General features: G+C 47.1%; 1 protein-coding gene across 7 annotated transcripts in view; it reads left to right on the top strand.

Annotated features, from left to right (window-relative positions):
- Window positions 1-266: 266 nt before the first annotated feature.
- SLC47A2 (solute carrier family 47 member 2) overlaps window positions 267-27385 on the top strand; it is a 31374-nt gene continuing 4255 nt past the window's right edge. For 2 of the 7 annotated variants that reach the window (XM_037165860.2, XM_037165850.2), the window contains exons 1-15: window positions 308-513; window positions 1400-1501; window positions 1780-1848; window positions 2512-2660; window positions 3317-3359; window positions 5868-5912; window positions 6146-6243; window positions 6598-6761; window positions 7777-7890; window positions 8550-8617; window positions 9609-9717; window positions 10888-10963; window positions 11375-11444; window positions 26517-26630; window positions 26727-26821. In XM_037165860.2, coding sequence (XP_037021755.2) covers window positions 391-513; window positions 1400-1501; window positions 1780-1848; window positions 2512-2660; window positions 3317-3359; window positions 5868-5912; window positions 6146-6243; window positions 6598-6761; window positions 7777-7890; window positions 8550-8617; window positions 9609-9717; window positions 10888-10963; window positions 11375-11444; window positions 26517-26630; window positions 26727-26798 — 1416 coding nt within the window. In that variant the 5' untranslated portion in view covers window positions 308-390 and the 3' untranslated portion in view covers window positions 26799-26821. The other 5 variants (XM_037165826.2, XM_037165835.2, XM_037165842.2 and 2 more) reach the window with 5 other exon arrangements.

Genomic DNA, 27385 nt, shown 5'->3' with positions numbered 1-27385 from the left:
AGAGACATCTGGGTATGATCCTGCCGAGGTGTAAGACTCCCAGCGTCCCAGCCCACCCGCCAGACCCTGCCCCCTCTGCACAGCTCCCATCCTGCCCCTCCTGGGGCTGTGCTGCTGACCCTTGGGGAGAGCAGGCACAAGGCACCCACAAGCATCAGCCTGGGTGACTTCCACGTGTCCAGGGCTCTGTCCTGTCTCCCCTCGTGGCTGGGGCCAGCAGGCTGCCCAGGGAGGCAAGGCGGATCCTACAGGTCTCCGAGGCAGACCCTCCGCCCCTGCCCCCTACACTTACTCATTAGCCAGGGCACAGGGCAACTCGGGCTGCAGCCGGCCAAGGCTGCCTGTGGGAGTGCTCAGGTGTGCAGGTGGTCAGCAAGCGGAAGGCTTGGAATGGACAGTCTCCAGGACACAATTCCCCTGGACCAAGGGGGCCATGGCCCTGCCCTCTGCAGGCTGGTCCCCGTGGGCTTTAAGGCTGAGGCATGGAAGCTCTTTGTCCTGTCTGGACCCCTGGTAAGGAGGTGGAGGTGAGGGGTTGTGAGGCTGGGCACCAGCAGCTGTCCAGGCACCATTTGGGCATGTTGGGGTGGCTCATAGCCCTGCCCCAGGAACTTCCCACACTGACTGTGTTCAGACTGCACCTGGGGCTGCCATGCAGAGCAGGTGACAGCAGGACGACTGTCCCTGGACAGTGCCGGGGGGTGGGGGGGTGTGAGGCCTGGCCATGCTCAGCAGGGACTGGTGTGTCCTCCTTCAGAATCCTACAGGAAGGCTGGGTTGAAACATCTCATGATGACACGTGAGATCCATTGATGCCGGAGCCTACAGATCTCCCCAAAGAGGTGTTTGCAGGGAATAATGGGCTCTCTGCCCTTTTTATTGCCAAAGAAAAATGGCTTTAGGTACATTTTGTTCGGACCAGAAAAGCTAATAGATATGTGCTCCCTGTAAAAGTTTCAGACCAAACAAAAAGTTATAAAGAAGAAAGAAATTCATCTCCAATCTCACCACCTGGACATAACCATTGCTAAGCTTTTGATGGATTTTATCCCTCCTCTTCTCCATTTGTATGTGGCTTGGCTGAATGGTTACAGTAATGACATCAACTGCAGGATTGGATGCCTGCTTTGGGCTCCAGGTCCCAGGCCCTGAGCAGGTGTCCCTTGTGCATTCCTGCATGGTCAGGCAGGGGAACGGCCGCCTGGGGTTAACAGGCTGCTGCCAGTGCAGGAGGAGCAGCACTCAGGTCTCCTGATCTCCCAGCCCTGGTTACTGTATCAGCCTCAGCCACATTCTTGGGCGATGTGCCTGGTGGCTGTTGCAGATCACTGGCGTGAATGTGGGGCAGCAGGCTGAGGCGCGTAGGAGCAGCGCCCCTGACCCAGGCCGCCCTCTCCAGGTCCTGTTCCAGGTGCTGTCCTTCATGATCTATGTCGTGAGCTCAGCGTTCTGCGGGCATTTGGGCAAAGTGGAGCTGGCATCGGTAACCCTGGCAGTGGCCGTGAGTACAGCCAGGACTGTGTAGGACTGTCCTTCCTGGGCTCCTCCCCCAGGGTTCCAGGGAGAAAATACAACCTGAGGGCTGACAGCTGCATTGGTAGCTGGGACCTGAGGCCTTCACAAGGTGGGACACAGCACATGCAGGCAGGACACCAGAGGATGTGGGTGTCTGGCTCAGCTGCACATCACAGCTGCTGCTGGGTGGCCTCGCAGTACATGTAGGGTCCCCTCCTTGGGCTCTGCCTGACGACCCTTGTGTTCTCTCCTGTGTGGCTTCAGTTTTTCAATGTTTGCGGAGTTTCCGTAGGATTTGGCTTTTCTTCAGCATGTGACACCTTGATGTCCCAGGTAGGTGAGCCTCCTGGAGCTGGGCAGGGCCAGAGCCAATCCCTCAACTGCCGTTGAAATGGTGGGGGTTGGGGACCCCCTCCCAAGCTCCTCAATGCTCCCTAAACCCAATGGGGCAGCTGCCTTCTCCTGTCCACACAGCCCCCGAGGATCAGGTGCTGTCAGGAGACCGGACCCTCCCCTTTGAAAGAGTCTGGATAGGCAAGCAAGAGAATCCTGGAAGGAAAGGGGCGGGGATAGTTCCCCGCCCTGCCCAAATGCTGAGGGTGCATGCATGGAACCCATTGCCCTCGGGGACCCAGAGTTCTTGGCCTACGTTGGCCTGGGAACCTGGGTCGGCCCTGGCTGCCGCTTCCTAGCAGAGTGACTTGGCAATGCTCTCGGAGCCTCGCTTGCCTCCGTTGTGATGTGGGGAAACGATGTTTTCCTCACCATGCGCCTTGGAGAACTGGGGACCGTGGGTGGACAGAGGTTGGTACTCAGTAAATAGCCGCTGTTGTAATTCTGTGAGCCGGCTGAACCCCTGCAGAGGCTCCCAAACCTCTGCCTCTGAGGGCACTGCGCGGTGCCTACTGCGCGCAGGAGCCATCCGGCGTCTCTGGCACTGCCGGCCGAGCTCCCGAGGATGGAGGAGGCTCTCAGCCCGGGTCTGCTGTTTTGCAGAGCTTCGGCAGCCCCCACAAGACGCAAGTGGGTGACATCCTGCAGAGGGGAGCGCTCCTCTTGCTTCTCTGCTGTTTCCCCTGCTGGGCGATCCTCCTCAACACCCAGTACATCCTGAGGCTCCTCTGGCAGGACCCGGACGTGTCCAGGTACCGCTTGGCTCCTGTTGGGAAGCCAGGGAAGGAGCCCCGAAAGAAGCCTCCTTCAGGCCCAGCAAGCAGTCGCAAGCGCCGGGAGGTTCCAGCTTAGGTTTGGGGATTCCTCCGCGCAGCGTGGTGCTCCAGCTGTGGCCAGCAGAGGGCAGACGAACGGGCAGTTTTAATTCATAGCAAAGAGAAAGATGAGATTTGCTTGGTATCTGCGTTTGCGTCCCAGCACTAGTTGGAACTTCACCGAGCTTTTTGAAGAAATGACGTGGGCACTACCCCACATTCCGGAAAGGAGAAAGAAAACCGAACCAATTTCTGATGAATTACACTGTTTATTATTAACTTTAGAAAGGTCCCTCAGAGGAGTGCCTTGTTCATTTTATATTATGTGCACTTCATTTGGTTAATCCTTGATAAGAGAGAACCTTTTTTACCCCCTTACAAACCATGTTTTACTCAAAATTTAAGTTCCCTAGTTACGAGGCCCCTGCGGTTGGGTCCTTGCTTCCTCCCCCTGGCACCTTCCCTACTTACTGAAGGTCCCGGGTCTGGGCCGAGACCTGCCCAGGGCCTGGGGAAGCCTCTCCTCAAACCCGGGTTCCTACGACGCGCCCCCTGACGAGGGCACAGCCCGTCAGCTCCTGCTCCTCTTGCAGGCTGACCCAGGAGTACGTGCTGATCGCCATACCATCGCTTCCGGTAAGCGCGCTGTCTGCCAGCCGGGCGGGTGCAGGCACCCTCTCCGGATTCTGGCTGTCTGCCTTTCCACCCTACCCGCTGGGGAGGCTCCTGGCCCTGCAGCAACTTCCTCTGTGCGGTGAGGATTTTGAAGGGGTGGGAGAGAAGTTCCCCTTCCAGCCGGTGTACGGTGGGCTTTTAAAAAGTAACAGAATGTGTTTTTCTGGTTAGAAAACCATTTACTGGAGAAACTGTAGAAAGCCTGGGGAAGAAAAATTCCAAATCACCTGTAATCCTACCATCCAGAGAGAACATAGGTTCTCTTTTCAAGTTATTTCTATTCATGAGTTGTGTTTTCAAGCACACACACACACACACACACACACATCATTTGAAATGAGGCCAGTGTGTGTATATTGCATTATAATCTGCTTTTTCCCTTTCAAATATCATTAGTCTCTTGACATGATTAAATAGCCTCGCACAACAGCCATTTCAAAGGCTCCATAGCATCATCCTATAGTGCCATGATTTATTAATCAATCTCTACATGTTAGGTATTCAGGTTGTTTCCAATAGTCGCTATTATAAATAAACATTCTTATAGAAAAACTTTGTGAACATTTGTGATGATTTCCTTAAGATGCATTATTGGAATTAGAGTCATTCTGTCAATGGCTTTTGATACTAATTTGTACCAGTTGTATTCCCACTAGCAATGCCCTCATCAGCAGAGCATTATTATTTTTTTCCAATTAGAAGTTTTAACATGTACTTTATTGCCAATGAAGTTGAACATTTTCATGTATTTATCAATCATTTGTTTTTCATCTGTGAATTGTTTATGTACCCTTTGCTTATTTTAGTGGGTTAATCTTTCTCTAATTTTAACTTGTTAAATAATAGCTTAACCCTTCGTCCTTGTTGAACTTTTCAGTTTAGCACTTGCCTTTTAATTTTTTTATATATTTGACTTAAAGAATTTTTAATGTAGATGTAACAGATCCGTAACCTAACTTATTCCTTATATCTGTCTTTGATGAGCTTAAAAACAACCCATATAAGATTATGTAAAATTTGCTATATTCTCTTTGAATCTTTTTATGGTTTCCATATTTATATCTAAGACTTTAGTCCATTTAATTAACTCTTTCCAAGACTAATTATTGACTATTCCCTTCTTTCTTTCCTCCATGAGTTTATGAAGTACTAAATAAGCAGTGTGTCCACTTGGGGCAGTTCCTGAGATTGCCGGCCTGACCCAGTGGTCTGTGCATCTACTCTGGAATCCACCACCACTATTAGATTTGTTGAAGCTTGGTGACATGTTACTTACTCCCTGGCAGTTCTGATTCAGGCATGGTCTTGCCAGCTGGAGTTGTCTTCTATCTCTAGAATTTCAGCATCTCTTCGTTCTCCGAGGCACCAGGGGGCAAAGTTCTGGAGGAGAGCCCAGGGAAGGGAAAAGGTCATGTGAGTTAAGATTGCCCTAAAAGGTACCCAGGTCTGGCAGGGTGATCCCCAGCTACACCTACACTGGCAGCCCAGTGTCCTGACCTCTTTGGGGCCTGGCCAGCTCCATGGAAACCACCTTTTGGCTCTTTGGACGGAGATGGTGGTACCTTGGACAACAGGGCCATTGTGCCAGGGCAGGAAAACACCTATAAAGTTATCACCATGGCAACTCCTTTATCAAATGAAGCAAGTCCCTCCCACAAAATGGAGACACAAAATTTAATTAACAATAAAAATACACAATGCTTATCTAACATTTGAAATACTTAAATATGCCAAATACTGTTTTGTGAGCACTTTACATATGTGTGTGTGTGTGTATATATATATAAAACGAACTATAGAAATGATCCCTGAAAGTATAGTCTATATATATATATATATATATAAAGTATACAGATATTATTATACTCATTACAGATGAAGAAACAGGCAAGAGAGATTATATAATTTGCCTGGAATCACATAGCCCCTAAGAGGTAGAACCAGTATTTAAACTCAGGCAGTGTAGTTCTAGCTTCGTGCTCTTCACCCCTGTGCTACACTAAAAGAGAAGCAGAGGGCTAAGGGAAGGGATGGGACAAGACGGCTTTGACAGAGGACAGAAGGGCAGCAACCAGACCCTGGGGTGGTCACAACCTGTGGGTTTGGGCTCTGGCATGTCCTGTGCCCAGGCCACCGGGCAGCCCTCCTAAGGCGATGGAAGGCCGGTGTTCGCAGCTGGAAGCCCTGCCAGGCCCTGCCTCCTGCACAGGCCTCTGAAGTGCTCACTCTCGGAGCCAGCGCTCCCTACCTGCTTACCTCCCCCTGTGGCCCAGTGGGGCCCTTAGGGTCCTCTCTCCCATAGGTAGGGCCAAGCGCACACCCAGGTGGAGTCTACCTGCTGGGTCTCAGACATACTTTGATGAAATAATTGCCCCCAAACTCAGATATCTAAGAAATATCTGTTAATGTTCATCTGGTTGTTTTTTTGGTAGTTGTTTATTTGTGGTATATATTTTTTATTTTATACAGGTGATTTTTCTTTACAACCTGCTGGCAAAATATTTGCAAACTCAGGTACAGGGCCCGGGCTGGAGGGGTGGCCAGCACACTGCCCTTTTCCACTGGGGAGGGGAGCCTGGGGCTGTCTGCTCTCTGCACCACCTGTGAATCCTCAGTGCCATGTCCTGGACTCTGGTACAGTGGCCAGTGAGGAGCTGCACGTGTCCTAGACGTGCCCATACTGGTCCACACCCCACCCCCCCTGGTCCTGCCCATCCCGTAGCAAGGTCAGTTTTCATTTATTTCAGGGAATCGTCTGGCCTCAGGTCCTCAGTGGCATCGTGGGCAACAGCATCAATGGCTTAGCCAACTACATCCTGGTTTCTGTGCTGAGCCTAGGGGTCAGGTGAGGCCAGTGGGCTGCAGAGGACTGATCTGGGAAGCACTGCCCACTGAGTTCCCCACCCCTCACTGGGGCAGGCCAGTTATCGTCCTTACCTCTCTCATGGAGGCTGCTTGCACCGTCCAGAAGTGAGGTGTCCTGAGGAACTTAATGGGGACTCACCACCAAAGAGAAAGGGGAGGGACTTCTCCCCAACCATGCACCTGCCTTCTAGGAGAGGCCGAGAGGAGGTGCCTCGCAGGATAGGATGGTAGTGGTGCCGGCAGCTTCAGTGGCTCCTGGGCAGGTCCGCACCAGGACCAGCTGCTGAGCGAGCCTTGCCTGTGCCCATGCACCTCCATGCGCTGCGGGCTCCAGCACAGGAGCACATTCCCCAGGGACAGACCTGGCCCAGTTCCAGCCCTGCTCTCCCGGCTTCCCCAGGGGCTCTGCTTATGCCAGCACCATCGCCCACGTTGTACAGACGATCTTCCTGTTCCTGTACATCATGCTGAAAAAGCTGCACGTGGCTACGTGGGCAGGTGGGGAGACCACCCTGCTTTTGGGGGTGCAGAGCATCAGGCGGGCCAGTCCAGACACAGGGCATTTCTTTGGCAAGAAGGGGGCTCAGGTGGAGCCCCATGGGAGGAGCCGCATCCCCTGCCTGCCTCTATTTTCTTCAGGGCCCCCTTCCCTTTGCTCCACCCCTCAGAACTCCCACCCCCAAGTCCTGGGTCCCCTCATGCCACGTACCACAGTGCAGAGCCCTGATGGAGACAGGCCCAGGGAGATTTCTGCTGGTTCCTTCATGCCAGAATGGCAATTAGAGTAAGAACACAGGTAAAATCCCAGGTGTCAGCTGTGGGCTAAGTGCCTGGCATTCCTGATCTCAGTTAAAATTCATGACACCTTATGATTCCATTTTATCTACATGGAGGGAGTTGAGGCAGAGAGAGGTTAAGTAATTGGCCCCAAATATGGTCCATGGTGGGGGCTGGACTCCGTGCCTGTCTCCTCTTAGGCTTCAGGACTCTGAGCTTTCCTGCCTCCCAAAACTTGGCTCTGTAGCTGTTGGCTCTATTTCCAGGCATTGAGGGAGCAGCCCTGGGGCCCCCAGGGAGTCCGGCAGGGCGGGGCCCTCTCCAGTCTGCGCTGCCCTCTGCCTTGAGCAACCCTCTGCATCCTTGAGCTTGTGCTGTTCTCCCAACAACCCTTCTGGGAAGGCAGGGCAAAGATAAGAACTCAAATTTTCAGATGAGGGAACAGAGCCCAGAAAGGGCAGGGTCCTTGCCCAAGGTCCTGTGGTGTCGCAAGCCCAGCAGGAAGCCCAGCTATGCCTGGGGCTCCTGTCCTGAGCTGCTCCATGGTGCAGGCCAAGGGAACTGGTGCCCTGTCCCTGAGTTCTCCACCCCCATCCCCCCCTCCACCTGCACTGGACCAGCTGGCATGCTGTGTAAAATATCAAATGGCTGGACCTGCGGAGCTAAGCCTAGGAATGGGCAGAGGATAGGCTCACAGGGGGCACTACTGCTCAGCTCTCAGGGCTTCTGCTCCTAGGCTGGTCCATCCAGTGCCTGCAGGACTGGGGCCCCTTCTTCCGCCTGGCTGTCCCCAGCATGCTCATGCTATGCATCGAGTGGTGGGCCTTCGAGATCTGGAGCTTCCTCATGGGTATGTGGACAAGCAGGGCCAGGGGACCAAGTGGGCGGCTCCCCCAGCTCCAAAGCCCCCTCCGGGGCTGGCACGGGCCCAGGTTAGGTCTGTTGCTCACGCATCTCCCGGTCCTTCTGTGAGTTCCCAGAAGGCACTGCGGCAGCGCCCCAGCGGAGGTGGTCCAGTCAGTGGCGGGGGTGGGGGGTGGGTGAGGTTGAAGGGACTAGCACGCAAGCACGAGTGGGCAGGGCAGGTGTGGGCATTGGCACCCAGCCAACTTGCCCGAGAGTCAGAAGGCTGGTGCTGTAGTCGCCCCAGAGACCTCCTGGTCCAAACGCTGCCCCATTTACAGATAGGAAAACCAAACTTCGAGAACAAGAGAGACTGTCCAGAGTCACACAGTGGCAGAGCAGAAACCTGAACTTGGGTTTCCTGGTCCCGGTCTAGTAGCTCTCTTTTCATGCCATGCCATATCCTTCAAGGAGTTCAGCTTGAGAGACAAACCATACCAGGAAACAGCCTGCAGCAAATTCCATAACTGGGCAGGATTTCCCCAGAAGGCTGTAGGCCAAGCAGGAACATTTTTGTTCTGAATCTGCCCTTCAAAATCATTTACCCTTGGCCTCCCGAGCAGAGGGGTATTCTGTCAGCCCAGGGCCCCTGGCTTTCTCCCACAGGCTTTCGCAGTGTTCTGGACCTCTCGGCCCAGGCTGTCCTCTATGAAGTGGCCACAGTCATCTACATGGTGAGGCTCTGGGGCTGCCTTTGCCACACCCACCACCCTGGCCCACACCCCCCCACTGCCCTGGGAGTGTTGTGGGAGGGGGCAGGCTGCCACTCCCGGGGCCCCTCCCTGACTTCCCACGCCCACCAGCAGGCCCAGGCCCTGCGGACTCGCCCACAGGCAACCCGCAGCCTCTGCCCTGCGGGTAGCACTGAATTCATATGATGCTACAACTTTTTCAACCTAATTAACACCATTTAAAAACTGGGAGATTTCACATCATCATCTGGATTTTTGCATTTTCTTGAAAAATGGACATTCTACCTAGCAGTGGGCCCTTGTTCCTGCGCCCCCTTTGAAAAGAGCCAGGTGACAGCACACTCTGGTGGGGGCATCGCTCTTCTCCCACCCGGTCCCCAGGCCCGCCTTTCCACACAGCAGCGTGGGCTGCCCCTTGCTGCTCACGTACAAATCTGCCAGGCTCCTGGGCCCATGCGGTCTGCGAGCCCCTGTTTAAGCAAAGGTTTCACAAAAGTCTACATTACAAAACTCATTTATAAGGTGATTCTGATTTTTACCAATTTTTTCCATTTAAGAAAACACCACCAATTTTTTTCCTTAAATGGAGCTTTTCCAGCATACTTAGGGCCATTTCACCTTTTAAAAATTCTTTTACTCACGAGGTTTTGGGAACATAGCGATCTTGACTGCAGCCAGTCTGCCTGTGATGTTTAATGGAATGGATGGAGTGGATGGGGGGCCGGCTGGCTCACTTGGGGTATCCCCAGCCATCTCCCAACCTCAGATGCCACCCTGTTTCCCGCAGTCATGAACACCCTCCCCTCTCATGGGCCTCCCTGGGCGCACACTGCCCCACTGCCCTCCTGCCCTCCCGCACCAGGGCCTGGGCTGCAGGACCATTGCCAGCCGAGGGCCTCCTCCTGGTGCAGCGGTTGCCTGACATGGGGCAGAGGCTGGCTCCACTGACAGTGCCTCCTTCCCCTGATCCCAGATTCCAATGGGGCTCAGCATCTCGGTCTGTGTCCGAGTAGGGATGTTCCTGGGAGCTTCAGACACTGTGCAGGCAAAAAGATCGGCTGTCTCAGGCGTGCTCTGTGTAGGTGGGTAGAGTCCCCTTTTGGGTGGGTGGGGGCAGGGCTTGGAAAGCCTGGGGAAGGCCCGGCCTGTGGGAGGCAGGGCTAGCCGTGGGAGTTGAGAGGTTTACCTTCCAAACCTGCAATTCCTGCATTCTGGCCCACAGCAGTGCCTGCCAGTAAGTGGATGGTGCCTCAGCCCTCGACCCAGTGAGCAGCAAACACCTCCCTTGTCTGACATGCCCCTTCTTTCCTCCTCTGCTGCTGGGGCTCCTGGGCCCTTGCAGGGATAGCTCACTGCCACTCCCCTTAGTGTGACCCTTTGAAGGCTCCTTTTCCCCGAGCCTTGCCTGCCAGCTGCCCAGGGTCCCCTGAAAGCTTTCCCTCCCAGCATCCCCAGGAGCTTGGGACCTGGGCATCCTACCCTCAGAAGGAGCCAGTCTTGTGTCCTCCACCAAGGCTCTGCTTCCCGAGGCTGATGGGTCCAGATCAGCTCCTCAGTGGACAGCAGCAGTTTTCAGGCTTCTGCATGCCCTGCAATCCCCTGGAGGCCTGGGCAAAACCCACAGATTGCCTGGCCTCACCGGGTGGAATTTCTGGTCCAGCAGATTGGGGATGGAGATCTGAGATTCTGCATTTCTAACATGTTACCAGGTAGTCCTGTTGCTGCTGGTCCAGGAAACCCTACTTTGAGAATCATGGGAGGAAAGGCATTTTAACATTAATAAAAAAAAAACCTCACCCAAGGAAATTGTTTCATTGCTTTTAGAGAGAGGGGAAGGGGTAGGGAGAGAAAGAAATAAACATCGATGTGAGAAACATCAGTTGGTTGCCTTCTCATCCAAACCTTGACCAGGGTACAGTCATCTGCATCCTGACCAGGGATTGAACCTACAACCGGGGTACGTGCCCTGACCAGGAATTGAACCCACAACCTTTTCGTCTATGGGATGATGCTGCAACCAACTGAGCTACACCAGCCAGGACAAGAAAGGCATTTTATATGTAGTCCTTTCTACAGGATGGCAAAAGAATGTCATAGTCCAAATGAATTACTCTAAAGCAGGGGACATTGGGCTTGTGGGTACAGAGGGTGGGGCTGACTTGCACATACCGGAGCAAGAACTCCCCAAATCTGGTTCCCCAACTGCCATGGGTTGTTTTTTTAGCCAAATGCTCTTCCTTTGTTTCTTTCAGTTGGCATCTCGCTGGTTATCAGTTCCCTGTTGAGCATCCTGAGAAATAAACTGGGGTATATTTTTACCAGTGATGAGTAAGTAGGTAGTCGATTTTCTCCACTGACTTCTGGGAGACATCAGAATGGCTTGCCGCCAGCCCTCAGTCCTGAGAGATTTGTCACATGCCTGACTCGGCCCTGGTGTTGTCCTCATAGAGAGGAAGCAAGTGTCTGTGCTTGAGCCCAAGGCCAGGGCCTCCATCTCCTGCTCTTCCAGAGACAACATGCTGATCAAGGGGCAGCACAAAGTTGGGGCTCTTCTGGAGCTTAGGAAGACCCACAGACATGCAGAAACCCAGGGCTAGGGGTGTCGGGTGTGTGAGGGGCAGCGACCTCAATTCCCAACATTTTAGGGAGGTGGTGTAATAAAGGGATATAACTGGGTCCCCTAAAAATATAGTCATGTCTCAATGCTCCCAATGAATGCTCTTTCCTGTTCTTCTGCAGAGAAATCATCACCCTGGTGAGCAAGGTCTTGCCCATTTACATCGTCTTTCAGCTCTTTGAGGGCATCTGTGTGAGTATTGCTGATGCGCCTGCCATTTCTGAGGCCTCACAGTAAATGCCCAAAGTATTTGCTCATGTCAGCTCTATTTGTATTCACCATAGTGACTCCCCTTGCCTTCTGCAATTCCAACAACCCAAAAGATGAGTGCAGATTAGCAGAGCACTGAAAAATTGCACCAGTGCAAACTCTCAAGTCCTCTTCTTTCCTTGCTCCTTATGAGCAGAGCCACAGGTACTGACTGGTGCCCCTGACTAGCAGGAGCTCAACAGCAACCCTACCCCAGGGCCGGGGCACAGGGACATCTCTGAGAGGGAGAGTCAACCCAGAAAATAGAGTGACTTGAATTTTCTGTCCCTTTGACCATGAAACAACAGGTCCCATTTTGTGCAGATCTGAATTATGTGAATTTTAAAAAGCATGGCATAAAAAAGGAAAACGCTGAAGTCTCACTTTATTTTTTTCTTTTAAAAAATTTTTATTTGATTTTATTGATTATGCCATTACAGTTGTTCTATTCCCCCCTTCATTCCCCTCCACCCTGCACCCCCCCGCCCCCACCATTCCCCCCCCTTTAGTTTGTGACCACCTGTCTCAAGTCCTTTAGATTCTATATTTCCCATGCTATTCTTGCCCCCCATCTATTTTCTATCTACTGTCTATGCTACTTATTTTCTGTACCTTCTCCCCCCTTCTCCTCCTCCCACTCCCCTGTTGCTAACCCTCCATAAGATCTTCATTTCTATGTTTTGCTCCTGATCTAGCTGTCCTTTTAGTTTGCTTTTGTTTTAGGTGTGGTTGTTGATAACTGTGAGTTTGCTGTCCTTTCACTGTTCATCTTTTTTATCTTCTTTTTCTTAGGTAAGTCCCTTTAACATTTCATATAATAAGGGCTTGGTGATGATGAACTCCTTGAACTTGATCTTATCTGAGAAGCACTTTATCTGCCCTTCCATTCTAAATGAAAGCTTTGCTGGGTAAAGCAATCTTGGATGTAGGTCTTTGGATTTCATGACTTGGAATACTTCTTTCCAGTCCCTTCTTGCCTGTAAGGTCTCTTTTGAGAAATCTGCTGAAAGTCTGATAGGAACTCCTTTATAGGTGACTGTCCCCTTATCTCTTGCTGCTTCCAGGATTCTCTCTTGGGTTATGTAATGATGATGTGCCTTGGTGTGTTCCTTCTTGGGTCCACCTTCTTTGGAACTGTCTGAGCTTCCTGGATTTCCTGGAAGTCTATTTCCTTTGCCAGATTGGGGAACTTCTCCTTTATTATTTGTTCAAATAAGTTTTCCACCTGTGGCTGTTCCTCTTCCCCTTCTAGTACCCCTATAATTTGTATGTTGGAGCGTTTAAAGATGTCCTGGAGGTTCCTAAGTCTCTCCTAATTTTTTTTTGAATTCTTGTTTCTTCATATTTTTCTGTTTGGTCATTTTTTTCTTCCTTCTAGTCCACTCCATTGATTTGAGTCCCAGTTTCCTTTCCATCACTATTGGTTTCCTGTGCAATTCCCTTAATTTCACTTAGTTGAGCCTTCATATGTTCCTCTAATTTGTGACTAAAATCAGCCAATTCTGTGAGCATCCTGATCACCAGTGTTTTGAACTGTGCATCTGAAAGTTTTGCTATTTCTTGGTCACTTAGAGTTATTGGCTCTGGGGCTCTGAGATCTTCTTGAGCCATTTTTGGTCTGTTTGTGCCCATTAAGTATGAGCAGCAGAGCCCTAGGTGTTCACCAGGGCGGGGCTGCCCAGGTTGCTGGGTTGTGACGCTGTATGTGGGGGCGGGGTGAGAGTGGGGCAGTAGCGGCCCCCTCTACTGCTTCCTGCTGCTGGGTCCTGCATGGTCTTTCTCACTGCTCACTCTTTCTCGGGTCTATCAGTTTGGCTGAAGAATTCGTTGTTATCAGACTTCTGAAAAGTTCAATTTTCTGTGTTTTGGCTGTTTTCTGTTGCTAAAATTTTGTTGTCTCTAAACTTGGTTGTGTGAGAAGGCGCAGCATCTCCACCTATGCCTCCATCTTGGCGGAAGTCTCTGAAGTCTCACTTTATAAGCCAGATTTGAAATCCAGGGTCTTCTCCTTTGCATCCAGGGTCAAATGAGTCCTTTAGGAATGCATCCCTTACACGACATCCAACAGATCTGTGTAGGATGTGTGGGCTTAATTAGTGACTCAGAGCTCCTACACTCAAAAAAAAAAAATAACCCACTGAGAGGAAATGTATTTATGGGGGTTTCCCCATAGGACTCAGAGCATACTATTCAATTCTCTACATATTCTAGAATTTACCTTGGAATCTAGCTGGGCATTCAAAAGACACACTTGGAACACATGCTCTTAGCCTCAGCAGAACTGCTTCCCCTGGGCTGTGTTCTGTCATCACACCGTAGTTTTTATCATGGAACATTGAAAGGAACTATCTTATGGAACCTATTATTGCTTTCACTGGGATGCTGTTAGGATACTATTCATGTTTTTTCTCCTGACCACTGGTAATGGTTGGGAACAGCTTTTCGGTTCTCAAGAAATTAAGGTGCCTCCGCTCTGGTGGGCGGCACTTCTCTGCTCACTCTGTCCAGGAGCTTGGAGACAAACCAACGGCAGCCGACTGTAAGGGCCCTGAGAGCTCATGTGTCTGCATTCTGTTGTCTGCATTCTGTCTGTCTATCTTGACATTATTCTTAACTCATGTTTTCCATGGACCTTATCTTTATTTTTGGACTTTTATTGAGTTATAATTTATATACCATAAAATTCACGCATTTTAAGTGAGTAATTTAATGATTTTAAATAAACTCAGAGGTGTGCCACCATTGCTGCAGTCCAGCTTTAGAATCTTTCCATCAACCCCCCAAATTTCTGCGGGCATGTTCTGCATTCAATCCCTGGCCAGGCCCAGGCAGCCCACTGATGTGCTTTCTGGATGTGTGAGCTGTGCCTTTTCTGAACATTTCATACAAAGGAAATCACACATAGTCTTTTGTGACTGCTCTTTTTCTCTTAGGATAAGAGAAGCTTTGAGGATCTGAGGCTTATCCACGTGGCAGCATTTTTCAGGACTTCATTCCTTTTTACGACCAATTAACAGTCCCTTGTGTGGATGCAGCACATTTGCTCATCCATTCATCAGTTGGTGAACATGTGGGTTATTTCTAGGTTTTCGGCTATTATGACTAAGGCTGCTGGGAACAGTCTTGTCCAAGTCTTTGTGCAGATGTATGTTTTCCTTCCTCTTGGGAGAGTCCTAGGAGTTGAATTGTTGGGTTGAATGATAAGTTTATGTTTAACTTTCTAAGAAACTGCCAATGTGTTTCCCAGAGTGGCTGTGATGCAGGCATTGTGAGGGTCTGTGGTGGACTCTGGCCAGCAGAGTCCACCTGTTGTGGCTGGCAATGAGAATGAATGCACAGACAACAACAATCCTGTGGAGAAAAAGGGAACAGGCACAGCTACTCTCTCAAGGGGAGAGTGCCTATGGATGCCTCGGCCACTCCCTCAAGAGGAGGGTGCCTTGACACTTGCCTAGACAAGCTTCTATTATTTTCCTTGGGTCTTACATCAGAGAAAGATTTATTATCTATTACATAGAATATTATTGTCTACATTTTAGGTACAATCAAGGAAGTGAAAATAACATGCAGAGGGGAGTGATGATGAGCTGATTAGCTCTGTCCTTGGGAAAACTCATACAGGCTTTGGAAGTTACCTTGAAGGCAGACAATACACGGTGATGGAGTTTTAGCAAGAGCAAGCCATAACAGTATGTATTCATTTTCTAGGCCTGATTCCCATGGGAAAACTCGGTTTGAAGATCTGGCTCCTGCCCACCACTTCACATCTGTAGGTTTTTCATACAGAGCTGAGTCACATTTGCCAGACTAAAACAAACCAGTCCCCTACAGGGGTCCAGGGACCTGAGGGTCCAGTAACTACTGTGGGTTCTTCACTTCATGAAGGAAAGAATTCAAACTATAGTCAGCACAGAATTTGAAGTAGAAGTGAGTTTAGTAGTGAAGCAGTGAGAGAATGGGCTACTCCACAGAGAAATGCCGCCCCCCACCACAACCTTTAGCAGAATTTGCTTCCTTTACGGAGGTTCATTTAAGTAAGGGAGGTGTAGGGTATTCAATAAGGGTAAGAAATATTCAGGGTCTTCCTGGAAAAGGGGTAGAGATTTCTCAGAGGGGCTCTCTCGGTCAATTTGTGTCCTTCTATGTAGACTTTTCATTTCTGATCATGACAGGTGCCAGGTGTGTTGATTAGTATGCTAATGTATTACAGTGAGCATATAATGAGGCTGGAGTGCCCATTAGGTGAAATTGGTTGCCATGTTGGATCAAACTGGTCTCTGCTGGTATTAAGCCATAAATCCAATGTGGGGGTGACCTTCTACCTTCTTGACAGTTCTTGTAGCTTTGATAGATTGCAGCTGTTTGTGACATACCCATCTCAGCTCTACCATTTTACATCCCCACCAGCAGTGTATGAGAATTCTACTTTTGCTGCTTCTTTGCCAATTCTTGGCATTGTCTGTCTTTTAAAGAAGTTATAGATTTTATTTTTAAGAGCAGTCTTAGGTTCACAGAAAAATAGGGCAAAAAAAATAGAGCTCCCACTGTTAAAAAACAAAATTCAATTTGAAATCTAGTTGGATTTATTAAGTGATTCATGGAGGCAGATCCCATCTAGCAATGAGAAGGGTACTCAGGGGGGTTGAACAAAATGGAAGGTTTTTACAGGAAAAGGGTGAGGCAAGGATATAGTATCAAGAGAAAAGAAAGCATTATTTCTGGGCCCCAGACATCTTTTCTTTGGGGGAAGAGAGGGGCAGAGTTGTTATCATGCAGGTTGCCTCTCCTTTCTATGGGGGATGGAAGGGGCCCCTGTGACAGATGACCTTTCTAGTATTGATCAGAAAATTCCAGACTGGTCGATTAGGAGTATGTTTCTGGGAGAGGCTCAGACTGCAATTAGATCAAGTGTGAAATCTAAGTTTGCTCTAATGGGCTTTTGCTCACGAGTGCTGCCTTTTGCCACCTGTGGTTTTCTTTTTATAAACCACCTCCCCCCTCAATTTTCTCTACTATCAACAGTTATGTTAGTGTGGCATGTTTGTAAAATTGATGAAAGAATATTGATGCATTATTACTAATTGAAGTCCATGGTTCACATTAGGATCCAGCTGTTGGTTGTACATTCTATGAGTTTTGACAAATGTATAATGAAATGTACTCACCATTATAGTATAGGAATAATTTCATTACATAGAACTCCTCTGTGTACCACACACTCATTTCTCCTCTCCTTCCTGTGGACCCCCTCCCCAAACCCATGGCAGTCCCTGACATTTTTACTGTCTCTATGTTTTGCCTTCTGGAGATGTCTTATAGTTGGAATTACACTGTATGTAGCATTTTCAGACCAGCTACATGCACTTAAAGTTCCTCCTTGCCTATTCATAGTTTGAGAGCTCATTTCTTTTCAGCACTAATATTCCATTGTCTGGATGGACCTCAGTTTATCCACTCATCTATTGAAGGATATCTCGATGGCTTATAAATTTTGACAATCACGAATAAAGCTATAAACATTCTTGTGTGGGTTTTTGTGCAGACATAATTTTCAGCTCTTTCCACCCATACCTGGGAGCACAATTGTTGAAGAGTATGGTACTGTTATTATGTGTTTAGCTGTATAAGAAATTGCCCATCTGTTTTTTGAACTGGCCGTACCATTTCGAACTTCCCATCAGCAGCGAGAGTTCCCATTGCCTCACCTCCTCGTCAGCATTTGATGCTGTCAGTATCTGAGACTTTAGCTATTCTGTGTGTAGTGGTGCCTCATTGTTGTAATTCACAGTTCCCTGAGGACATGTGATGTAAAGAATCTTTTCATATGCTTATCCATCATCAGTTTATCTTCTTTGGTGAGGTGTCTGTTCAGATCTTTTATCCATTTTAAATTGGGTTGTTTTGTTGTTGTTTTAAGAATTTTTGTATATTTTGAATACTAGTCCATCAGATGTAGGTTTTGCAAAGAATTTTCTGCCAGCCTGTGGCCTTGCTTTTCATTTTCTTAACCAGGTCTTTCACAGAGCAGATGTGTTTAATATTAATAAAGTCCAACTTCTCATTTTTTTCTTTCATGGATCATGCTTCTGGTATCATGTCTAAAAAGTCATCACCAAATCCAAGATCACCTAGATTTTCTCTTATAGTATCTCCTGGGAGCTTCCCAGTTTTGCACTTTGCATTTAGGTATATGACCCCTTTTACTGTTTGTGAAAGGAGTAAGATGCATGTCTACACATGTGGCCCCTGACTTACAATGGTTGACTTAACGAGTATTTGACTTTATAATGGAGTGAGAGCTATAAACATGGTAAGTTACATGAGCTACTTAACACTTTATTATAAAATAGGTGTTACTTGATTTTGTCCAACACTTGGCTAATGTAAGTGTTTTGAGCACGTTTAAGGTAGGCTAAGCTAAGCTATAGGGGTTCTGTAGATTAGGTGTATCAAGTGCATCTTGATATGATATTTTTAACTTACAATGAATGGGTAGGTAGGTCAGGGAGCATCTGTATTCATTCTTTTTGCATGGGGATGTCCAGTTGTCCCAGCACCATTTCCAGCAAAAACAATAGCAACAAAACAAAACCTCCTTTCTTCATTGAATTGCCTTGCTCCTTTGTCAAAAATCAGTTGCCTATTTGCACAGGTCTTGTGCCAACACCACACTGTGTGATTACTGTAGCTTTATAGTTAAGTCCTGAAGTTGAGTAGTGTCGGTCCTCTGGCATTGTTCGCCTTTAATATTGTGTTGGCTATTTGGGGTTTGTTGCCTTTCCACATTACCTTTAGAATCAGTTTGTTGAAATCCACAACATAGCTCTCTGGGATTGTCCCTCATTTTTACTATAGCCATCCTAGGGAGTCTGTACTGGTGTCTCACTGTGTTTTAGCATGCATTTGGTGATGACTAACGTTGAGCCCTTTTTTGTGTGTGCTTATGATCCATTCATACGTCTTTTTCAGTGAAATGTCTATTCAAGTCATTAGCCCATTTGAAAATTGGGTTGTTTGTTGTCTTAGCTTGCTAGGGCTGCTGTAGCATGGTACCAAAAGCCGAGTGACTTAAAATAGCAGGATTTGTCATCTTCCAGTTCTGGAGATCAGAAGTCCTAACTCAAGGACTGGGTTTCCACTGAAGGCACCAGGGAAGGATCTGTTCAAGGCCTCTCCCCTGGCTTCCAGGGTACTGAGGGCTCCTCAGTTGCTGTCTTCTCCCTGTGTCTCTCCATACTGTTTTCCTCTGGGCGTGTCCGACTGCCTCTGTTCAAATTTCCCCTTTTTGCAAGAACACCTGTCATTCTGGGTTAGGGCCCACCCTGATGATCTCATCTCCACTCAACCATCTGCAAAGCCCCTATTTCCCTAAGCCCCTAAGGTCACCTTCACAGGTCCTGAAAACTGAGACTTTAACATCTTTTAGGGGGACACAATTCAACCTATAAATAATATTGGGCTGGCCAGTTCAATTGGTTATTTTTTCTGTAAGATGGCTCTGGTAGTATTTAGTTGCCTTTAACTTCATTTGAAACAATTTTGTTAGATTGTATTGTGACAGCTGCCATATCAGCATGCATTAAAAAAAAACTTACCCAAACTGGTGAATTTTTGTATAACCATTTTAATATGGAAGATGGAAGGAAATATGTGATATTTTCAGCATATTATGCTTTGTTATTTCAAGAAATGTAAAAGTTCAACTGAAATGCAAAAAAAAAGATTTGTGCTGTGTGCAGAGAAGGTGATCAAACATATCAAAAGTGGTTTTCTAAGTTTCACACTGGAGATTTCTTGCTGGATGATGCTCCACAGTGGGGTAGACCAGTTGAAGTTGATAGCAATCAAATAGAGTGATTAACTGAGAACAATCAACGTAATACTATGCAGGAGATAGATGCCAACATACTCAAAATATCCAAACCAATAGTTATTGGTGAAAATGAAAAATGTCAGAAAAAACTAAATGAGCAACCCAATGTTTACCTTCTCATTATTATTGAGTTGCAAGAATACGTTGTATGTTCTATATACAAGTCCTTTATCAGAAGTATGATTTGCAAGCCCAGACTGTGGCTTGCCTTTCATTTTCTTACTGGTCTCTTTGAGCTGCCAAAGTTTGCACTTTTAACATAGTCAGTGCCTCAATTTCTTTTCTCTTAAGGCTCATGCTTTACTGTCATATCTGAGAACTCTGCCAAAGCAAAGGTCACAAAATTTTTCTCCTACGATTTCTTCCAGACATTTTAATAGTTTTAGCTCTTATGCTTAGGTTTATGATTTATTTTGAGGTCATTTTGTGTGTGGTATGAGATAACTACCTAAACTTATCTTTTTGCTTAACCATGTCCAGTCGTCCCAGTACTGTTTACTGGTGTGTGCAAGGCTATCCTCTCCTCAGTGGGTTTTCTTGGTATGTTTGTCAAAAATCAATTGGTCATAAACGTACTGGTGTATTTCTAGATTCACAATTCTGTTGCATTAATTTGTATGTTTATCCTAGGCCAGTACCACGCTATCTTAATTACTGTAGCTTTAGTGTGTATCGAAATCAGTTATTATTAATTTTACAACTTTGTTGTCTTTCTTCTTTTATTACTTTGGCTCTACTAGATCTTTTATATTTCCCATGTATTTTAGGCTCAGTTTTTAATTTCTACTAAAAAGCCTACTGGTATTTTGGAAGGAATTATGTTGAATCTATAGAGCAATTTGGGAAGAGGTGTCATCTTAATATGCCGTGGACAGGAGTGTCTCTCCAGTTAACTAGAGCTTCTCTAATGTAGCAATAGTTTGTAGGCCATTGGCCAGTGGACAAATCTCACACTATTTCTGTTAAGTTTATCCCATATTTTGTTCTTTTTCATGCCCTTGTGAATGGAATTTTTTCTTAGTTTTGTTTTTAGCTTGTTCACTGCTAGTTTATAGAAATATAATTGATCTTTATTGATCTTTTGCCCTGTGACCTGGATAAACTCATTCTACTAGTTTTTTTGGTGTGTGGATTCCTTAAGATTGTTCTACTTATAGGATCTTTGGCTAGAAGCTCCAGTGCAATATCGAATGGAAGTGGCAAGATCTTCCATGTACACCTGTGCCCAGTGTTGGGGGGAAGTGTGCAGTCTTTCAGCATTAAATATGTAGGGTTTTTTTTTAAAGATTTTATTTATTTATCTTTAGAGGAGAAGGGAAGGAGAGAGGGAGAGAAACATCAATGTATGGTTGCATTTGTGCTTCCCCTGCTGGGAACTGGCCTGCAGGGAACCTGCCTGCAACCTGGGCATGTGCCCTGACTGGGAATCGAACCATGATTGTCTGGTTTGCAGGCCCACGCTCAATCCACTGAGCTACACCAGCCAGGGCCTGTAGGGTTTTTATAAACGCCCTTTATCAGGCTAAGAAAGAGCCCTTCCATTCCTAGAGTGCTGAAACATTTTCCCATGAATTTGAAGAATACTTTTCTGCATCTAGTGGGATAATCATGTGGTTTTTGTCCTTTCTTCTATTAATATGGCATAATTATATTAACCAATTTTCAGATGTTATACCTTGCATTTCTGGGGAAAACCCCTCCTGATCATGGTATATATCTTTTCTATATATAGCTGAATTTGGTTTGCTAATATTTTGTTAAAGATTTTGCATCTACATTCATGAGGGATACTTATCTGTAATTTTTATCTTTTTGTTGTAATATCTTGATTTGGCTTTAGTATCAGGGTAACATTGGCCTCATAGAATAATTATGGAGGTATTTTCTGCTCTTCTGCTTTTTGAGTTTGTGAAGAATTGGCATTATTTCTCCTTTAAATATTCTATAGAGTTCACCAGTGATGCCATCTATGCTAAGATTTTGTCAGAAGATTTTAAATTAATTCAATTAATTTACTTATTATAGGTCTATTCACCTTCCATTTCTTGTTGAGTTAGTTTTGGTAATAAATGTCTTTCTAGGACCTTATTCACTTCAACTAAATTCTCTAGTTCCTTGGCATGAAGTTGCTTATAGTATTTCCTTATCTTTTCCTTTTTAAAATATATTTTATTGATTATGCCATTACAGTTGTCCCATTTTTTCCCCTTCATTCCCCTCCACCCTGCACACACCCTCCCACCCACATTTCCCCCCTTTAGTTCATGTCTATGTGTCATAAATTCTTTAGCTTCTACATTTTCCCACACGAACTCTTGCCCTCCCAATCTATTTTCTCCCCACCATCTATGTTACTTATTCTCTGCACCTCGTCCCCACCTCTCTTCCTCCCACTCCCATTTTGCTTACCCTCCATGTGAACTCCATTTCTGTGGCTCCACTCCTGTTTTAGGTGTCTGCTTAGTTTGCTTTTGTTTTAGGTGTGGTTGTTAATAACTGTGAGTTTGCTGTCCTTTCACTGTTCATCTTTATCTTCTTTTTCTTAGGTAAGTCCCTTTAACAAGGGCTTGGTGATGATGAACTCCATGAATTTGATCTTATCTGAGAAGCACTTTATCTGCCCTTCCATTCTAAATGAAAGCTTTGCCATATAGAGCAATCTTGGATGTAGGTCCTTGGATTTCATGACTTGGAATACTTCTTTCCAGCCCCTTCTTGAGAAATCAGCTGACAGTCTGATGGGAACTCCTTCGTAGGTGACAGTCCCCTTATCTCTTACTGCTTCTAGATTTCTCTCCATTTTAATCTTGGCTAATGTAATTATGATGTACCTTGGTGTGTTTCTTCTTGGGTCCAACTTCCTTGGGACTCTCTGAGCTTCCTGGACTTCCTGAAAGCCTATTTTCTTTGCCAGATTGGGGAAGTTCTCCTTTATTATTTGTTCAAATAAATTTTCCACTGGTGGCTGTTCCTCTTCCCTTTCTGGTACCCCTGTAATTTGGATGTTGGGGTGTTTAAAGATGACCTGGAGGTTCCTCAGCTTCTCCTAATTTTTTTTCAATTCTTGTTTCTTCCTTCTTTTCTGTTTGGTTGTATCTTTCTTCCTTCTGGTCCACTCCATTGATTTGAGTCCCAGTTTTCTTTCCATTACTATTGGTTCCCTGGGCATTTTCCTTCATTTCACTTAGTGTAGCCTTCATTTGTTCATCTAATTTGAACCAAAACCAACCAGTTCTATAAGCATCCTGATCACCAGTATTTTGAACTGTGCATCTGATAGGTTGGCTATCTCTTGGTCACTTAAAAGTATTGGCTCTGGGGCTTTGATTTGTTCTGTTTGAGCCATTTTTGGTCAGGTCGCACCTGTATGAATGGCAGAACATTAGATATTCACCAGGGTGGGGCAACCCAGTTGCTGTATTGTGATGCTGTATGTGGGGGTGGGGTCAGAGAGGGAACAAACGGGCTCATTCTGCTTTCTCTCAGATTTCAGTCCCCTCTGCCACTTCTCACAAGCAAACTGGGCCCTTCTGGTGCTGGTTCCCAGGTGGGTGGGCTTGTGTACACTCTAGGACCCTGTGGGTCTTTCCAGTGAACTCTCCTGTGAGGCTGGGAGTCTCTCCTGGCACCTTTTCAATTGGTGCTTTTAGTCTTTATTTCCTGTAGCTGGGGCCCTGGGTTCCATGGCCTATCTCGCTGCCCATTTTTGCCTAGTTTATCTGCGTGCGAATGTGAGACCATGGTCAGCTCTGTGCCAACTGCACTACCTGGTCTGGCAGCCACAGCCTTTTCTGCCCCGATCCCTCTCCACTGGCTGCTGACTTCACCCCTCTTACTGGTTTGGTTCAATGGTTGTCGGACTTCTGAACAGTTCAGTTTTCTGTCTGTTCTGATTGTGTTTTTGTTTCTAAATCTTTATTGTCCTTAATCTTGGTTGTGCGAGGAGGCACAATGTTTCCACCTATGCCTCCATCTTGACCGGAAGTCCATAATCCTTTTCTTTACAGTCAGTAGCAATGCCCCTTTTTTCATTCTTGATTTTGGTCATTTGTGTCTTAACTTTCCCATTTTCTTGATCTTACTTACCAACATCAAATCTCTGGTAAATGTTTGTCAGTTTTGCAGATCTTACTGAAGAACTACGATTTTTGGTTTCAGTAATTTTCTGTTGTTTTTCCTCTTTTCTGTCAATGATTTCCACTCTGTCATTATTCCCATCTTTCTGCTTTATTTAAGTATAGTTTGCTCTTAAGTATAGTCAGCACAGGATTCTGTGCTGACCTGTGAACTGAAATGTGGCCAGATCAAATACAAATCAGCACATGCCTGGGTTGCGGGCTAGGTCCCCAGTTGAGGGTATGTGAGAGGTAACCAATGGATGCATCTCTCACACATGGATGTTTCTCTCCCTGTCTCCCTCCCTTCCCGTCTCTCTAAAAATAAATTAAAAATTTTTTAAAAGGCAAAAAATATGTGTGTGTATGTATATACATAATATATATATTCCAGAGAAAGAGAGGAAGGGAGAGAGAGAGATACACACACACCTCAGCCTAGGCATGTGCCCTGACCAGGAATCTAACTTGTAATCTTTTGGTTTACGAAATGATGCTCCAAGCAACTGAGCCACATTGGCCAGGGCTAGTTTGCTCTTCTTTACTAATTTCTTCATAAGGAATATTAGTTTATTGTTTTGACACACCTCTCTTCTTTTCTGATCTAGGCATTTAAAACTATGCATATCACCAGTAGTACTTATTGCTTTAACTGCATGTAACACATTTTGATATGTTCTTTTTCTTTTCAGTTTAAAATATTTCAAATGTTCTCTTGTGAGTTATCCTTTGACCCAGAAGTTTAGAAGTGTGTTATTTAATTTACAAATAGTTGGATGTTCTCAGATTTCTTTCTGAGAGGCATCTTTAACTGAATTCTGTTGTGGTCAGAGAACATACTGCATTTTGCATAAGTGCACTGTTTCTAGCTGTCCCAAGACCTGCCTGGGGCCCAGCACTCACCCGCCTGGGAATCTGTCTCATTCGGCCCTTCCCCAGGCACTGCCGTTCATTTAGTCACTTGCCTGGACTATTCCTGTGAGTCCTGCCTTAACAGTCTTGCAGCTGCTATCTCTGCTTAGTTTTGTTGTTTGGTTTATTTCTTGATTGTGTTTTTGTTTATTGTTTATTTTTAAATAAAATAAACAATGCTTTCTTGTTTATTTTTACACTTAGCTTCCTAGGGGGTCACTCCTACATCTGCATAGCTCAGTGTTCAGCCAGTTACTGACTGGTTAACTATGGTGTTCAGACATCTCTGACCAGTGGAAGGTTTCCATTTTTTGCTGAAGGCTCCTCATGTGGGCTGGGGGCACTTTCCAACTTCGGGCTGTTTCAAGTCTGTCCAGCTTTTACTTCCTTCTGGGTCCCCCTGCGTCTCTTCTGTCCATGCGCAGGCTCCACCATCTTGAGCTGTGTGGGTGGCATGGATCTGCTCCTGTCTCTGCTACACCTATGCATAGCCCCCAGCCAACCATCGGTACATAGAGAACTCACCAAGCTGTCCACCCTGCTGCTCCCCTGAGAGAACTCACCTACCTGCTGCTTTACCTCGTGGAGCACGCCGCTGAGTCCCTGTCTATCCACTGGCTTACTTTCTCCAAGACAGATCCACAACCTAGGGCTGGCAGGACTACTGGCCCTTCCTGTGACTGCCACTGAGATGGTTATTATGTGTCACCATGCTCTAAAGGGCCTCTCCACCTTGACACTACTGGCATTTGGAGCAGGGCCATCCCTTGTTGAGGGGCAGCCCTGTGTAGTGTAGGATGTTCAGCAGCATCCCAGCCTCCACCCACTAGATGCCAGCAGCAGCCCCAGTTACAACTGAAGCCATCACCAACACCTCCTGGAAGACAAGGCTGCCCCCTGGGTGAGAATACTGGTCCAGAGCATATCAGTCATAATTTTGGAGAAGTCTTTTTTATAACTAAAATCATCATCTTCTGTGTCATGATATATAGTAATGAGACATGTGTGCGCCATATTTCAAAGTTCAAGAGGCACACACCTCCTACCTGCAATCATAACCTCTTTGTTTCAATGTATAAAAACAAACCACAAAAACTCCACATTCATCATCTTAACAAAATAAAGATGACCGTGACGTATCCATCACGGTCAGTGCTGACATTGAAGGACAGTGCTGACAGAGCATGCTGTGCCCCATCCCTCAGTTCATTCCATCTGGGGTCGGTTTGGGAGGCTGAGACTGGTAAAATAAAGCAGCATCTGCACTTTCTCCAGAGCAGACAGGGACTGCCTGTCTCGGATGGAACAAAATGACCCCTTTGCTTTCATGTGGTAGGCAGAACAATGGCCCCCAAAGAAATCCTGTTTTAATCCTGGGGCCTGTGAATAGTAGGCAGACTGGGAGGAGGATTTTGCAGATGTCATGAGGATCTGGAGATGGAGACTTTCCTAGACTGTCCAGGTGGCCCAGAGTAATCATAAGGGTCCTCATGAGTGAGAGAGCAGGGCAGAGTCAGAGATGCAACCATGGAGGTGGAGGGGCAGCTAGGCCCTTGTGGTTCGGGATTGGGAGTCAGGGGAAGCAAGTAGCTTCCAGATGCTGCAAAAGGCAAAATAAATAAATAAATAAATAAATAAACAGCGCTGCCCCCAGGGCCTCCAGAAGGAAGCAGTGTTGACTTGAGTGCAGTGAAAATCATTTTGGACTTCTAATCTCCAGAACTACAAAATAATGTGTCTCACCATAAGCCACTCCATTTGCAGCAATTTGCCGCAGCAATAATAGAAAACCAACATATCACATCTCTGAATAGAGTTAGTCCAGTCTTCCAGACCTGCACTTCTAGTGAGGCAGTGGTAGTGTGGAGGTGCAGGCCAGGGCTCTGCAGTTGTGTTCAAAACAGAGCTACTTGGTGTAATGCTGAGCAAGTGGCTTGACCTCCCTGGCTCAGTCTTCTCCTGGAAGAAAGGGGGCCAAGGGCACCCTTGTGTCACAAAAGTACAGTGAGCCGTGCGATGGGACTTGCTTAGAAAGTGCCTGTCAAGTCACATGAGACCCCACCCCACCCCCCGCTCCGTCTCATCACTGCTAACCCTCCTGTGCCTCCCTCCCAGTGTGTCTATAGCGGAATCCTGAGGGGAACCGGCAGGCAAGCCTTTGGAGCCCTGGCTAATGCGATCACCTATTACATCATCGGCCTCCCACTGGGCATCGTTCTGACCTTCCTGGTGGGAATGGGGATTGTGGGTACGTGGTGTGAGGAAAAGTCAGGGGAGCCTGGGTTGTCCCTGGACACTCTCCCCATTGTCACTTGTTTCCCACAGGCCTCTGGCTGGGCATGCTGGCCTGTATCCTGCTGGCAGCTGCTACCTTTGTCACCTACACTGCCCGGATAAACTGGAAGCTAGCTGCAGAGGAGGTGAGTCTATAGCCCCTGGCCCGGAGACACTCTCACCCGGCCAACCAGGTGAAGTGACTGCTCAGTGGAACAGAGTGACTCCCTAGAGTACATTAGGCCTCAGCAGCAGTGATGGGTGGGGTTACAGCCTCAACATCTGCTCCTGTCACTGGAACTGGACCCAGACAGTGCCATGCAAGCTGCATACTCTCCAGCTATGGAGAAACTCACACCTAAACCACCCTTAGCCAGCTGCAGCTGCTGAAAACCAGACTAGAGCTTAGCGCTCAACAGACTGGTCTGAAGCCACGTGCATCTGGGAGTGGGCATGACTTTGGGAGAGGTAATGCATTACTCCGTTAACCCTCCTGTGGAAAAGGCCTGTATTTGCTCCTCAGACCCAGAAGTGGCCTGGCTCAGCCTGAAGGCAGAGCACAGAGAATGTGTTCTCTTGAAGACCCCGATTCCCACCAGGGCACAGTTTTGCCCTCATGTGGGAAGCAGGTTCATCTTGGCATGTAAGGTAATGGTAAATATGGATTTAAAACAGCACCACTTTAAAGCACACACCCCTAACCCCGAACT

The sequence above is a fragment of the Artibeus jamaicensis genome, unplaced genomic scaffold, assembly GCF_021234435.1.
Source record: "Artibeus jamaicensis isolate MK-2021 breed Jamaican fruit bat unplaced genomic scaffold, CSHL_Jam_final contig_419, whole genome shotgun sequence".
NCBI lineage: Eukaryota > Metazoa > Chordata > Mammalia > Chiroptera > Phyllostomidae > Artibeus > Artibeus jamaicensis.
The sequence above is the reverse complement of the archived record's forward strand: the minus strand, read 5'-3'. Positions and strand labels throughout refer to the sequence as shown.